Consider the following 15,849-nt stretch of genomic DNA (forward strand, 5'->3'; position numbering starts at 1 on the left):
CTCATATCTCTTTTGCTGTTTTGTCCAAATCAAGATGATGGATAAGATTATCTGCAAGACTAAGGCCGATGTGAGCAAGTGCCTTGTCATCATGCTCGTTCCAGGACTTTATTACAGTTGACAATGGTGTGCCTTCGAGCTTTTCTTCATTTCCTTTGACAATCCCCCAGACCCCATCTCACATGAGAAGAAGTCTTATCTTTGTCTGCCAAGTAGAGAAATTTGTTCCAGAGAACTTCTACAGAGAAAGAAGCTTTTCCAAAGCTTTGGAAGAATCCATGAGTGCTTAATGGATAGGATGGATTGTACTGCTCTTGCTCTGCAGGTGATGGAAAGATAGCTGCAGCTTGTAGTAGGTGAACCATGCACTTACATGATTTGTTTAGAAGCCTTGAAGAAGCCTGTTGGTCATCCTAAAGAACATATACCGAAGCTGGATCTGCAGTGGACTGAAGTAGGTAGCCAAGCAAGCAAACAGTAACGAGCAGAACTGTGCACTGCAGCAGGCGGGCTGACATGGTAGCAGTGAGCAGAGCTGATGTGGCTGCTGTGCAGCACCGGTGCAGATCTGAGACAGCGCAGATCTGTACAGCTGGGAGATGGCGCAGATGTTTCAAGTCGTAGACAGGCAGTCAGACGGTGAGGTGCATGATTGTTGAGGGGCGAAGGCGCGAAGTTGGCGAGGGTGGCGAGGTGCAAGACTGTCGAGGGGTGAAGACGCGAAGTTGGCGAGGTGGGCGTTGCAGGCCTAGACCCTGCAGGTGCTGATCAGCGTCAATGGGCTGCAGCCAGGAAGGTGAGGCGAGCAGGCAGAGAAGAATGTGCGTGCGCAGCCTTGGTGGGTAGACGAGCAGCCCCGGGCTCTGATACCATGCTCACATGGTGTGCAGGGGTAGGAGATTGTGGAGAGAGTGATAACGACTCAAAGTGAGTGTTTGTGAGTAAAAGTACAAGAATGACTGGCACAAGTACTTCTTTGATTGATATGAAATGAAAGTACAGGGGCCTTTTATAGGCTTGGCTGAGCGTTATCTTTGGCTAAATTAAAGGCCTAAATCAAAGGAGATAATATCTACCTAAAAGTTGCTGACATCAGTGCTTAGCTAAATGGCTTAAGAGAGTGTTCCCATGTACACACTCATAAGAGTAGGGCTATACGAGGGTCATTTAGGAGGAACACATACTCACACATAAAGGGCGGACACAAGGAAGACTATGAAACCCAACATTCAAAAGTATTACTCGGCCCACTTAGAGATAGGTCATAATCTCGGAAGACATTTCCTATGTTGGATAGAAGGACTGACTTCTTATCATCTTCATCCACATTTACTCCCAAAGCAGAGAGTTGTAGAATAGAACCAAGATTACTTAAGTGTCCTCCCAAAGCATCAGACTCCTTCATTTTTAGACCAGAAAACTTCTGCTTGAGAAAGACTTGAGAATTGATAATTTTTTTGCCAAAAATAAGATTTTGAAGTCTACGAGATGGATAAGATTGTTGTGGATAACCTGAGCCCAATGAGTGCCATTGCCCTATCATTCCGGTCCTCCCAAGTACAGATCTTCTCAGCACTTTGGTCATCTTTGGCCTGCATCAACAATGACCTCCATGGAGTCCATAGTTGTTTCTCATACCGGTACGAATGGGTTCGTACCGTACGATTCGTACGGTTCGATATCGTACGGTACGAGTTCCCTCCTCCCCCCAAAAAAAAAAATTTTCTTGAAAAAAAAATTCCAAATGCTTTAAAAAAATATAGAAACCCTGCTTAACGAAGATCCCAAATGCTCGCAATACTTCGCAACTTTCGTGTCCACTCAGTATTCCATATGGGGTTGTTGAGAGACCTAAAAAATCTGGTGAGGTAGACTGGTAGTGTACACTTGATTGGTAGGATGAGAGAATCTTGCTACATCACTTGGAGATCCCTAGTATAGGTAGGCTAGACACTTAGATTCTCAAGTTATGTACAAGGGAGAAGATTTGGACATGGCCATTTTGATCTAGAGAGGAGTCCCTAAACCTATTACCCTAGATGCACTGCTCGTATTTGTGCAAGGACGGTCTCTTAGTCATAAACGCTACACTAGGAGACCTTTGGTATTGCATTACCCATCCAGGTTCTATTTTGGAGACAATCGGGAGATCCAAGTGGGAGAGACACATATCGATGTTCTGGTTCCTCAAGCACTGTAGACTTCTCCCCCTCCATTCAAGCTTGAAGCTCCATAGGTTGTAAGTGTAAAAAATAAAAACCGTATTTTATCGTATGGTATCCGAAAATTTCATATCGTACCAAAAATTCCGGTACGGTATCGTATTTTCGTACCGTGACAACCATGATGGAGTCAAATAAGAGCGGATTCACAACGAAGAAAATCAATGGAAGGAGTTTTTCGACATGGCAGACAAAGATGCATCTCGTCTTAATGAGAGATGGTGTGCGGAATGTGGTCAACGGCAAAGACAAGAAACCGACAGAAGCTCTGCTAGATGTGGACTGCCACGTGGTTGCTGATGTGGTAGCAGCGCGTGTGCTGAAGTGGCAGCAGCGTGTGTACAGCAGGTGTTGCTTAGGTGGGAGCTGATGATGGGCAGCTTGGCAGATGTCGGTGCTGGGCGCTGCATTGGAACTGACGGCGGGCGGTGGCGGAAGTGGAAACAAGGGCGGTAGTGGCAGCGGCAAGCAGAGGTGGTGGCGGAATCGGCAGCAAGCAACAACGGCAATGGCAGCTGCGGCAGGCAGCAAAGGCGGGAGCAGGAGCAGAGGCAGAGGGTGATGGTGATGGTCAAAGCGGGAGCAAAGGTAGAGGGCAAGGGCGAGGGCGGCTAAGTTAGCAGGCTATGGATACCATGTTAGAAGTGGGGAGATAAGGTAGAGAGAGAGGGAAGGTAGTCATGGAGAGAGAGAGTGAAGATTTGCACGACTCACAAAAGCTCAATTATTATTGATGTGATGGTTACATTATATAGGGCAAGAGGCCCATCTACCTCTATGACCTTACATTAAATGCACACTTATCCACTCCCCTAAGAGTGGGTTCACACGCACATAGGGGCGCACACACACATGAGACTCCAAATCTCAACACCCACAAAGCTTCTAAGAAATGAATTCTCCTTAGATAATAAAATACTAAAGGGGTGGTTGTTTGGGTTGATTTGGGGGGGTGTGTATATTATGTGGTAATGAAGTGAATGATTTAAGTGCTCCGTGATAAAGCTTCCTGTTACGTTGGTATCAGAGAGAAGGCTTCGCACAATCTTGTGAAGACGCATCTTACTCATGAATCTAAGCTGCTTGCTTGATTTGCTCACGATAGCCAGCCATACTCCAAATGATGTGCAAGCCAACTATTGGAAATGAAGGCCATGGAGCACCGGCAAAGCCAAGAAGAGCAAGTGAGTAAAGTGGAGGCATCGAGACATCAGATTCCACGTCTCCATGTGGAGGCCACATTGTTGTAAATGAAGGCCATGGAGAAGCCTGAGAAGAGCAAGTCATTGAAGTTGAGGCCTTGAGGCGTCAGGTTTGACATCTCCATGGTGAAATCGTCAAGTCCAAGACTACATGAAGTGTCACAGAACAGGGCACGTGAATACATGTTACCAAGGCACAACATACATTCAGCATCCATCACATCATAAACATGTTCCAATAAAACTGTCACAAATATCAAGAACATATACATCCTGTAAACACAAAAGACAACCTTGTACATGACATAGTACTAGGGGCTGAAGTTGGGCTAGGCCCCCCCCCCTCTTGAGGTATCTTTATTGCCAACAGAGTATTCTCTTGTACAAGATGTGGGTGCCCGAGAGTTCATACTCTACCGGCAGCACCAGACTTATCCAAATCAATGTAATACAAAATAGAAAAACAAACCCTTGGTCACCAACCCGAGCAGAGCAGTCAACAACCGCTCTCTTAATTAACTCAGGGCACTAGTCAAGCCCACCCGAGTGCTAGTACGTGATTACACCATCTAGCTTAATGCTGTCCACACAGTTGTTTGCACAACCAGCTATGTTTCAACCTTTCCAGCCACCCATAGGTTCCACCAGATCATACATATGACCACCATGCTTGCCCGGAATGATGCCCCCTCTGTCTCCTAAACTGAAAACAGCACGTAAACAAATCCGCCAGCTGTGGGGATCTTTGTGTGTTAGTCGACCAGCCCTGAGATGCCTTGTGTGCAAGTAGACTGCCCTGTGGAGCCTTGTTTGCAAGTCAACCAGCTGTCTAGAGTCGACCAGCAGATGGAGAGAAGAGAGAGAGTAAAGTCGAGCAAGCCTGTAGAGGCCTGCTAAGCACTGAGCCAGCCCATATATGCCTGTAGTGCACTCTAGCTAGCCTTGTTTGCATGTAGAACCAGTCGCCCTTCTCTCTGGCAGCCCTTGGACAGCCTACGTGTGAAGTTGTCCACCGTTCAAGTCATATTCATGCCTAAATTAGCTGGAGCAACCCAAAAAAGAACTCCCAAGTCCATCTTAACAACTCTAGCAAACAAAGCAATAATATTTAAATAAAGTAAGTGTGCACACTTACCACCTGCAAAACACATAAAACCACTGCCTTAGTCCCAGACAGGTGTGCACATACGTGTCCACGGAGTGTCCAAGTGTCCCTAGTGCCCATGGACATTCACAAGCAAAAATACCAAGCAATCAAAACAAGTCAGGCATGCACATGCAATTTCACAGACATGCTCATGTACGATAGTTTGGATTAAATCTCCCAACTTGCCATCTTTTACACCAAAGTAATCGGAGTCGCCCATGCAAGATCCAGACTCCAAATACTCACCAGAGCAGCTGCCCTTCTATGAGTTCAGATGAGACTCACTAGGGTTACCACCCTTCCATGAGTGAGTCCGTCATGCTTTTGGATACTCCTAAGACAACATCCTGGAGATCCTTCCACACATCACAACTCTAGAGGGTTGTGACATCCCCCCCGGCTTCTAATCAGTTGCTTGCAACTAAAAAGCGTCCAAATAGGCAATAAGGAGATCTGAGTACTCCTTAAACTAAGCCTCATCAACCCATTTCGCATCAAGTGCTAGATAGTTTCTGAATTTGACAAGATATCTACGAACAATCTTGCCACCAGCAGCTTTTGGTTCCTTGTGAGAGACAATCTGCTCAGGTTGTTGCAGGATCTCTTGGAGTTTGTCCACCTCAAGTTGGTCCTCCGTCACCAGTTCCACCGGCTCAAGACCAACATACTGCTTCAAGAGATTGATATGAAAGGCATTATGTATCCGCCGATAATCTGGTAACACCAATGGAAAAGCTACCTCATTGATCTTTTCCAAGATCTGAAATGGTCCATAATACCTACAAGATAGCTTTGGATACATGGCCTCTTTGCCTGTCCTCTTTTACGAAGGCGGGCTTTTTGGAATTTCAACAAAACCCAATCACCCCGCTTTAATTCCAATTGTTTCCAATTCTTATTTGCAGCTTTCTTATGCTTATCTTATTGTAAGCAAACTCAACAAGTAGTAAATACTTCTCCCAGTATGATTTGTGGTTAGAGACAACATTTCAACAAATCAAGGAGTTTTGCTTTCCTGCATAAGTAGGGTAGCAATAGGGCCAAAGAATCTATCCTGCATGATCTTCTCTCTTGCTTCAATAATCAAAGGATTTGACACTACAGTAATTGCAAGCAAGGAGGCTTTTCTGCTGAGGGCATCTGCTACCACATTTTCTTTGCCTGGGCGGTACTTGATTTCAAAATCAAATTCCTGCAGGGTCTGCATTCACCTTGCAAATCAGCCCATATATGTTGAAAATCATCATCTGTATGATATGCATCACGCATATCTGAGAGATCTTGATAATAGGCGACGGTAATGGCATGCACTTGAGGCCTTCGAGAAAGCGCATCAACTACTACGTTCTTCTTTTTGAGAGCATGTAAAATCTGAAAATGAAACATAGAGAGGAAATTTGCCCATCTTATATGTTTTTCAGATAACTTAGGTTGCGTCAGAAAATAGCGTAGACTTTGATGATCCGTCTTAACAATGAATTCAACTCCCAACAAATAATGTTTCCACATCATGAGAGCATGGATCACTGCTAAAAGCTCTTTCTCATAAACCCATAAGTGGAGTTCCGCATGTTACAACCAACGGCTTTCAGATGGTACAGTATGTCCTTCCTAGTTTAACATTGCACCAATACAATCTCCACATGCATCACATTCAACCGAGAACGGTTTATGCAAATCTGGCACAATGAAAACGAGTCCAGACATAATGGCTTTCTTTAAACCATGAAAAGCCTTCTTTGTACATCTCCCCATTGAAATGTAGCCTTTTTCTTGGTCAAATTGTGCAATGGCAAAGCAATTTCAGCAAAGTGCTTAATAAAATGATGGTAATATGAGCACAATCTCAGAAAACTTCGAACTTCATGTACAGCTCGCAATTCTGGCCAATCCTTAATTGCTTGCAACTTGGCTGGATCCATCCGTACGTCTTCCTTGGATACAATGTGACCAAGATGGTGGATTTCTGATAAGAAGAATTCACTCTTTTTACCCTTAATGTAGAGCTTATGACTACGAAGCTTTTCGAACATAATATCTAAGTGCTCTCGGTGTTGTGCCTCATCTTTAGAAAACACAATGTGTTTTTTGAAAATCGTGTCCACCATACGATTAAATGTGGCCATTGTATTGGTAAGTCCAAACGGCACTACCAAAAACTCATAAAGTCCAAATAGCGTACGGAAGGAAGTTTTATGTACATCTTGTGGTGCCACACGTATCTGATGGTAGCCGCTCTTGAGATCAATTCGGCTAAAGCAAGCTGCACCTTCCAGCTTGTCCAGAATGTCGTCAATGCGTGGAATTGGAAACCTATTCTTTATCGTTACCTTATTAAGGGTTGATACAACCCAGCTCTTCTACCCATTGTTCACCTGTGTTATTGGTGCAAAAGAAAGATGGTACATACAAACATAGTTGTTTCGTACCATACGATACCGTACGAGAAAATACGGTATGATATAAAAAATTTCCTTATCGAACAGTAAAATACAATCTTTTAAAAAAATACTTACAAACTTTGGTATTCTCAATTAGTTGTCACATGACAATCCAAAATTCCAAAAAACCAAGTTGAAAACATACACATAGATGATAGGCTAAGTCATACAATGCGAGAGGCTCTGGGTGCAAGTAGTAGTAAGTACAAGAAGTGGTGTACAAAAAAAGAGAGGCTAGAGGGTTGGGGCTAGAATCTAGATGGAGAAGTGTTCACTATCAAAATCAGAGCTCTTGCTAGGATCATCTCCATCAGAAGAGTGCCCATCAGAGCGCTCGAGGAAGTCACCTTCGCTAAGGATGTTGCCCTCATCATCAAACTTGGGCTCTCTAATGTCCTGTGGCAAGGCAATTGGAGCGTCCTCAATCGCAGAAGAGGAGGAAGAACTTCTGGAACTTGTCCTATGTAGGTTTTCACTGTGCTACTCGAGCTAGGACGAAAGGTGTATCCGCGAGTGCCTACTCGCACTCTCTGCTACTAGGCCGAGTTGTTGCACGCCCACGACGAGTACGAGAAACTCGTCGATCAATCTCCTCAAGCTCCGCACAGAGCTCCGCATACAATCTCTCCTCCTCATCTACCTCCTTGTGGACACTCTTGAGAGAGTCGCTTGTGAGCTTGAACTCGTCCACATTGACCTACAAGCGATAATGTGCATTGAGACACAAATATTATCAAATAAAACTCAAAAAGAAAAAAGTTAGAAGTTTACAACTTAAGTTTTAACTTTTAAGTGGTCATTAGTTGTAACTTATATCTGTCTAGCCGAGTCCATCTTGTGCATGGCACGCAGCATGGGCAAGTTAGTGCGGCAATAGACTAGTCGCTCTAACTGTCGTGTGCTCAAACGATTGCGGAGCTTCGTGTGTATGAGAGAGTAGGTGCTCCAATTTCTCTCACATAGTAATCCCGACCCACGGGCGCCACCCATGCAGGATCCAAAAACTCACCAGAGCAACTTCCCTTCCATGAGTTCACATAACACACACCACCCTTCCATGAGTGAGTCTATCATGCTCAAGGCAACATCGTGGAGATCTTTATGCATGTCACAGCTCTGGAGGATTGTGACATGAAGACTTCCAAAGAACGGAAGACCATGTTTGTGATCATGACAAGGGAACGTCAGACCGTTCACTCATCACGAAGATTAGCGAAGGATGTCATAAACAACAGTTCAAAGAGTGCAAATCCATATAATGTAATCTTCACTTTAGTAATAAGTAAGCTTTTATGAGTCGTGCAAATCTTCACTCGACTGAGGAGCTGGGCACGAAGATGGCTTTCTACAGAGACCATTTTCTTCAGCTCACAGCAGATGGTTTTGTGATCAGACCCAGTTACATGGATGTACACTTGTCTCATGCAGTACGATGTGCTATTGGTCAGATTCGCACATCCTCACACCAGCTTGAGATTGAGATTGGCCGATATAGAGGTATACCAGCTGAGGCCAGGATATGCCGAGTATGCCATGGGGAGCCAGAGACAGAGCTGCATTATATATGCCATTGTACTGCATACTATGAGATACGTGGTCGTTTCCACTGTTTATTCAGAGAGGGTTTTGGACCACTTTCCAGAGTCATGGGGTACCAGGACCAGAGGTGTTTGGGATTGTTCTTGCTTGAGCTGCGGAGACATAGAGATAGCCTGCTTAGGCGCACAGAGAGCCAAACTCAGAGGCACATTACAGACTTCTTTAGTCCGGCCATCACTGCGCCAGATGGACCACAGCAGCAGCAGGACATGGATACCGCCCACACCAGGGGTACACTGATTGATCGTGCGATTGAGCTTGGGTGGTCCAGACGCCCACGACCACGGAGGAGGGCATCCCAGCATAGACGGAGGTTGCAGCGGCAGATCCGGATTATTCTTGCGAGGCATGCGAGACACCCAGTCAGGGTGCTGACCACAGAGGATATTGAGGAGATCCGCCAGTGTCCGATGCGGCACATATTATGAGATGGAGGTACCTCCATAGTGTACCTTCCAGTTCTAGTTTCATTTTCTAGGTGCCAGTAGTATCATCTTTATTTTCATTTTCTGGGTTTTTTTATCCAGACATTGTATCAGATCCACCATGATGTAACTTTTGGTCTCATAGGTCATTATGGCCTTTTGAAGACGTTAATATAACATTTCATTTCATTTCATTTCTCTCCACGACTACCTTCACTCTCTCTATCACTAGCCTAGACATCTTTAGTGTCTAAAGGGGTCAGCTGGATCCCGGGATGCCCAAATATGCATTATCTTGGACAAAAGATCAAGCGCTTGAAGCTGGTCAAGGCGCCTGAGATGGTTTCTTGGACACAGAAATGGGCATTGGAGCTCAAATGTCAAGTGAAAAGTATGTAAGGCAAGATCCGGAGGATTTGGGAGGGATATAAACATGTTTCTACATGGTGCTCACATATACATTTCTAATGGGCATTGGAGCTCAAATGTCAAGTGAAAAGTATGTAAGGCAAGATCCGGAGGATTTGGAAGGGATCTAAACATTTTTCTACATGGTGCTCACATACATTTCTAATAAGGTGAAATACAAAGGAACGGACTCCTAAAATTTAGGAGGGTCACTATTTTGGGACAACCCCCAATGGAAATTATGTTCGCGTCATGCATCCGTAAGCTAAGCAAATGGGGAGACTTGCCGAAGCACCTTTGACAGAAGGTCTACAAGTCAAGATATTTTCAGAGATGAAATTTATTGGGTCGCGGGGCAAGGGGGTGGGGGGTAGGGGAGGGGGGAGGATCTCTTAAATTGGGACATCTAGCAGGACAGTGTATCAAATTGACACAAGTGGCCTCACACACTTGTCATTATAGCTTTTTCTTGCCATTCTATCTCATGAGAGCCCCAAATCTATAAATTGGAGTCCCAACTCTTCATTTGAGCAGGCTCTCTTGCTGTAAAGTGGCCTCTACTATGTTGGCTGCCCGCATTCTTGTCTACAACCCTCTATGGAGATTCTCTACTGACGTTACTTTCCTCTACAAAAGGATACTCTACCTCGCTAGCTTTTCTATGGTGGTATTCTTGCTATATCAGGTGCATGTGGTGCTAATACCCGACTTGTTCATGATACCTGGGATGGTGCCTAAAGCTGTCTGGACTGTTCTACACCAGTTTTGCCAGTCATTAATGGTTTCTCAGATTATTATCCACCATGGTTTTAAATACATGCACTCTAAACCATAATATCAACCATAATAATGATTCGCTTGAATTAGGAAGGGTTTGTCTTTACACTTAACCACTTGCAAGACCCATGTGAAATCACCTGTTAGTTTACTATAGGATTAAGTACACACGTCCTTTTGGTTCCCACATGTTTTCAGCTCCCGTAGACATTTACAAGCAATAAATCCAGGCAATGTCCACACCAGAAAACAATTTCACGGGCACAAGTTATTTCCCATCAAGTAGGTAAAGTATGATTGCATAAACAAATGGTGTAAGATAAATTCCCATCTTTCAATCCTTTTACCAAGTAAATCTGCAGGCAAAGGGTCATCAAACGATCCACTGTTCTTACTACAGGCTAGCAGTTGGCTATCCTCGAAGTTTCAGCATTCCATCACACTTTCCTGGCAGAGGTTGCTTCTATGTCATGTTTGAATGCTACTGCTGCTAAGGTTTTCATAGAAATTTGGGGCAGGAGCCCCTGTTTTCTACACCTATTCAATTTAGCATGATCAGGCAGGTGATTGTTTTAGTGGCATACACCTTCTGGAGCATGGTTGTCACGGTACGAAAATACGATACCGTACGATAGGATACCGTACGGGAATTTTTGGTACAATATGAAATTTTCGGATACCGTACGAAAAAATACGGTTTTTATTTTTTACACTTACAACCTATGGAGCTTCAAGCTTGAATGTGAGGGAAGGTTGGGAGGGGAGGAGTCTACAGTGCTTGAGGAACCAGAACATGGATATGTGTCTCTCCCGGTTGGATCTCCCGATTGTCTCCAAAAAAGAACCTGGATGGGTAATGCAATACCAAAGGTCTCCCAGTGTAGCGTTTATGACTAAGGGACCGTCCTTGCACAAATACGAGGAGTGCATCTAGGGTGATAAGTTTAGGGACTCCTCTCTAGATCAAAATGGCCATGTCCAAATCTTCTCCCTCGTGCATAACTTGAGAATCTAATTGTCTAGCCTACCTATACCAGGGATCCCCAAGCGATGTAGCAAGATTCTCTCATCCTACCAATCAAGTGTACACTACCAGTCTACCTCGCCAGATTTTTTACGTCTCTCAACAACCCCATATGGAATACTGAGTGGACACGAAAGTTGCGAAGTATTGCGAGCATTTGGAATCTTCGTAAAGCAGGGTTTCTATATTTTTTTTAGCATTTGGGGGGGGGGGGGGGGGGACAAACAAACTCGTACCATACGATATCGTACGGTATTGTGCCGTACGATATCGTACGGTATCGTGCCGTACGAACCCATTCGTACCGGTACGAGAAACAACTATGTTTTGAAGGATGACTGACTCCTTTTGGAAGTCTGATCCCCTATTCTGTTTTACTTTGACGGACTTAGAGAAAGTTGAGGCTTATGGCTCATTGTTGCTTTGTAAAGAAGGTACACAGTTCTCTCTTGACAACACCATAGGCATTTCTTTATAATAAGGTTAAGAATTTATTTGATGTTTCACCCAGTTTATTTCTTTGCCGTCTTCAAAGTCTTAGAAATACTGAACTCTTTTTAACTGATTAGGAACTAAATTGTTACTTTACACTCTGTTCTCTATCCTTTTGTAACTAAAATGTAGTTTGATTATGTGGCTCAGGCTTAAAGTGCGAGTTGATGGTCTTCAAGTAGACAATCAGCTGCCCTTAACTCCAATGCCTGTTCTTTTCCGGACCCCTGTGCCAGCAAATCCTTTGGACTTTGTATTCAAGTGCACCATAACCTTGCAAGACAATGGGTCTTCAAACAGATATTTATATCCTTATATTGGAGTACAGGTGAGCTGTCAGAACGATTTCTTCAGGGACACTGTCAGCAGCAAGTTGTGATTATTTCAATGCTATCCCTCATTTATTGATATAGCTCACATCGTGTGCTGTTTTAGGGCCCCAGTACAGCTAATACAGCTTTCTTCATCAATATCCATGAGCCAATAATTTGGCGTTTGCATCAGATGTTTCAGCATCTTAATTTGAACAGACTAACAGCCAGTCAAACAACTGATGTTTCTGTAGATCCAATCGTCTACATTGGGTAAGATATTTCTTGTGGGTGTGGAGCATGCTTGTGCCAGAGGACAGAGTAGAGAGAGTGTGAAGCTTGTAGTGGTTGGGATGTCGCACATGGAGGATCACATGCATGCCTACATTTCTAAGTATGGATATGGGTTTAAGAAGCCTACCATATGTATTTATTCTTTGCTTCCTATTTTTGCAGGCTTTTAAACACATCAGAAATTCGGTTTAAAGTATCATTGGTTATGTCTCCCACTCAACGGCCTCGGGGTGCCCTTGGATTTTGGGCATCACTCATGACAGCTCTTGGAAACACTGACGACCTGCAAGTGAGTTAATTACGATCAAGTGATTTTAAGTATCTGATGTTGTGAGGCTGTACATGAGCATAGTAAGTGGTCTTGCATTTTACAGTTCTAGGATTATCGAGTTCGTAAAACGTCGAGCCTTTTTCTTAAACAGGTCAGGATTGCACCTCGTGTTCATGAAGACATATGCATGCGTCAAAGTTCCCTTTTGGCTGCTTGTATGGCAAGTATAAGAAAAGATCTCCTGAGTCATCCACTGCTGCTGCTTTCTGGAGTAGATATACTAGGAAATGCAAGCAGTGCCCTTGGCCATATGAGCAAAGGTGTAGCTGCTCTTTCAATGGACAAAAAATTTATAAGAAGCCGACAGAAACAGGTAGGCATTTGTGATCTGCTTCTTATTTGGCTAAACAAGGCCACAGTAAAGAAGGGCTTATATAGATTACTTAGAATTTTAGTTTGATTAAAGAAGGCAATAGTAAAGGAGTCAGTTATCTTTTAAAATGCAGGACACAAAGGCATCTGTAGAGGGCTTTGGAGATGGATTTCGAGAGGGAGCAGAAGCTTTCGGCAAAGGATTGTTCAGAGGTGTAACTGGCATTCTTACAAAACCATTTGAGGGGGCCAGGTCTTCGGGAATGGAAGGCTTTGTGCAAGGTGTTGGGAAAGGTATCATTGGAGTAGCAGCTCAGCCTGTTAGTGGTGTGCTTGATCTGCTTTCCAAAACAACTGAAGGAGCAAATGCAATGAAGACAAAGATTGCTGCAGTTATAACTTCTGAGGGAGTGCTGTTGCGCCGCCGCCTTCCTCAAGTTATTGGGGCTGACAATATTCTTCGCCCATATGATGAATTCAAGGCTCAAGGGCAGGTACTGTACTACAATCAACCTTCTGAAAACCGGGTTTTAGGAGATTCGCCATGATATTGCAGGACTTTCCACATAGATTATCCTAGAATGGATAGTATTGAGGGGCGGCATGCTTGAGAACAGCTGGTAATGTGTTATGCATGCCTTTTCACAGGAACAAATCATCCTGGACTGGATAGTATTGAGGGGCAATGCTTTAAAAACTCCTGTAAAAGTGTTATGCATGCGTACGTCATCTTGTTGTCTTGGCATACCCTCTCACTTTTGTGGCTGTTTGTGAAACAAAACAGATCTTATTGCAACTTGCAGAAGGTGGTTCAATATTTGGACCCATGGATATTTTCAAGATTCGTGGGAAGTTTGCAATGTCAGATGCCTATGAAGACCATTACAATCTTCCTAAAGGAAGGACATTGATCATCACCCATCGCCGAGTTATCTTGCTTCAAGTAAGAGAGCACATCTCACAATTAGTTTACATCCACTTGGCTTTCTTTGCTTTTCTTTATGATCTCCGCAATGAAACTTCTAACATTTCTCTTTTGTTGTTGACATACAAAGCATCCAACTAGTATCATTGTACAAAAAAAACCAGACCTTATGAAAGATCCTTGCTCAGTACTTTGGGATGTGACATGGAAAGATCTAAGAAGCATGGAATTGATTCCTGGAAAACGTGATCCACAAAATGAAAGGCCATCACGGTTGGTCTTGCACCTTCAGAGTGGACCAGTGGATGCTCATAGGATTGATTCAAAAGATCTTGTTCGCATTGTGAAATGTAAACCAGACACTGATCAAGCTGCTGAGATTCGTGCTGCCATTCAACAGGCTATGTCTACATATGGACCTGATCGATCATCCTCTGCAATTCGGGTACTTGCCATCATTGTAAAAGCAACATGTTCTGACTTCAACAAGCACGTCTTATCACATTCGCTGGATTTTGCAGAGGACACAACAAAAGAATGTGAAGAGGCCATATTCTGGCCCTGTTCAAGATCCAACACCTATGTGTCCCTTTGAAGGGCTAGGAACAGCTGTGAATTTGCCTCCCATTGCAACATTTAGTGCCCTCATGGAGACTACAAGCTAATCAAAATGAAGGTACCATACTTAAGAGCACCCACTTGTCCTGCCATTTTTGTTTACCATTCACAGGGTATGGTGGGGAGGTGGGACAAGTCTCTTCTTGAAACAATAATCATAGGGGGTTGCAATTATAAGTTTGGGAGGCATTAATATTTTGATTACTGATTTATTGCAACAGCTTGATATCTCGGGTGCATTTTTCAGGGTGACATCACAACGTGATGGTAACAATCATTTCATGTCACTGGCTTTTAAGGCAAGTTCAAGATACAGGCATAGTGAAGCTTTAGGTAGCAATAATCCAAACAAACTGCTACTTTATGAGGGTGCACCAATGCTTGATGCAAGGGATTCTCATTTTGGGGAATAGAAAACGGTTTTGGAGGCTTTTGTCTCTCACTCGTGTTCTAGGCTTGGAGTAACTTGCAAGGGCTGCTTTCGCACTGCATGCTGTACTTATAGGCAAAAAGAGGGTGAATGCTCTATGCATGTCTCAAAAGGAATACCTGCTTACATACGATCATTCCACACCATGGAAGCTTCACGAGCTATGAAGAAGAGAAGGTTGTTGCAAAGGATCAAGAACAAACACTTCTTACTTTTTGTGGTGTTATCCACTTATAGCCTAAGTGGCAGGGAACTTACCTTCAGTGGGTTTTTTGGACCGCATTGTTGGATGTATTCTGCGTTGTCATTCTTTGGGTGAGATGGTGATCCTTCATCGATTCTATGGTGAGCTACATCACTACCTGTGTTGGATTTTTTGGCTCTAGTGGGAGCAGATTCATGTCTTAATGGTTCAATTTTTAGGAATAGCTTATCTATTTGTAATTGATCAAGTGGGTGATCAATCATTCATTCATCAGTAGAAAATTAACGTGTCTAGAACTGTTAAGTCAAATGTAACTAGCTAGTTCGAGTATAGGTAGAGTCAAAAGCTGGTGTGATTAGAGTGAATATAAGAGTCTGTGAATCAATTGAGGGAATTCTTTATGGTTTTGGGAGTCTGAGATGCCTGGGTGACCCTATATGTAGATTAGTGTACGCTTGATTCATGAGTTGTATCTCTTCCAAGTGATTAATATAATTTTGAAGTTGAGTGATCTCTTTGTAAAAAATTCTTCTTTATTTCTCGAGTTTTTACATTCTTCATCTATTGTCAAAATCTTGTCAATATGTCCACGTGCATACCTAGAAAAAGGAACCATATATTGATCATGCAACGGCATCCCCATCTAAAACTTGCAAGATGCATGGAGGAAGTAAGTGCCATCAGAG

At 43.5% G+C, this 15,849-nt stretch overlaps 1 protein-coding gene across 1 annotated transcript in view; it reads left to right on the forward strand.

Moving 5' to 3' along the window:
- The window catches only part of LOC147604175 (calcium-dependent lipid-binding family protein), a 228,966-nt gene extending 213,580 nt beyond the window's left edge, over positions 1 to 15,386 (forward strand). The window contains exons 58-66 of the mRNA XM_086795561.1: positions 11,888 to 12,065; positions 12,173 to 12,321; positions 12,505 to 12,631; positions 12,765 to 12,986; positions 13,120 to 13,479; positions 13,770 to 13,928; positions 14,041 to 14,355; positions 14,432 to 14,586; positions 14,776 to 15,386. Coding sequence (XP_086651687.1) covers positions 11,888 to 12,065; positions 12,173 to 12,321; positions 12,505 to 12,631; positions 12,765 to 12,986; positions 13,120 to 13,479; positions 13,770 to 13,928; positions 14,041 to 14,355; positions 14,432 to 14,575 — 1,654 coding nt within the window. The 3' untranslated portion in view covers positions 14,576 to 14,586; positions 14,776 to 15,386. The remainder of the gene's footprint in view (positions 1 to 11,887; positions 12,066 to 12,172; positions 12,322 to 12,504; positions 12,632 to 12,764; positions 12,987 to 13,119; positions 13,480 to 13,769; positions 13,929 to 14,040; positions 14,356 to 14,431; positions 14,587 to 14,775) is intronic.
- Positions 15,387 to 15,849: the final 463 nt, after the last annotated feature.

Source organism: Cibotium barometz, chromosome 62, assembly GCF_041138505.1.
Source record: "Cibotium barometz isolate CiBa-2024 chromosome 62, ASM4113850v1, whole genome shotgun sequence".
Taxonomy (NCBI): Eukaryota; Viridiplantae; Streptophyta; class Polypodiopsida; order Cyatheales; family Cibotiaceae; genus Cibotium; species Cibotium barometz.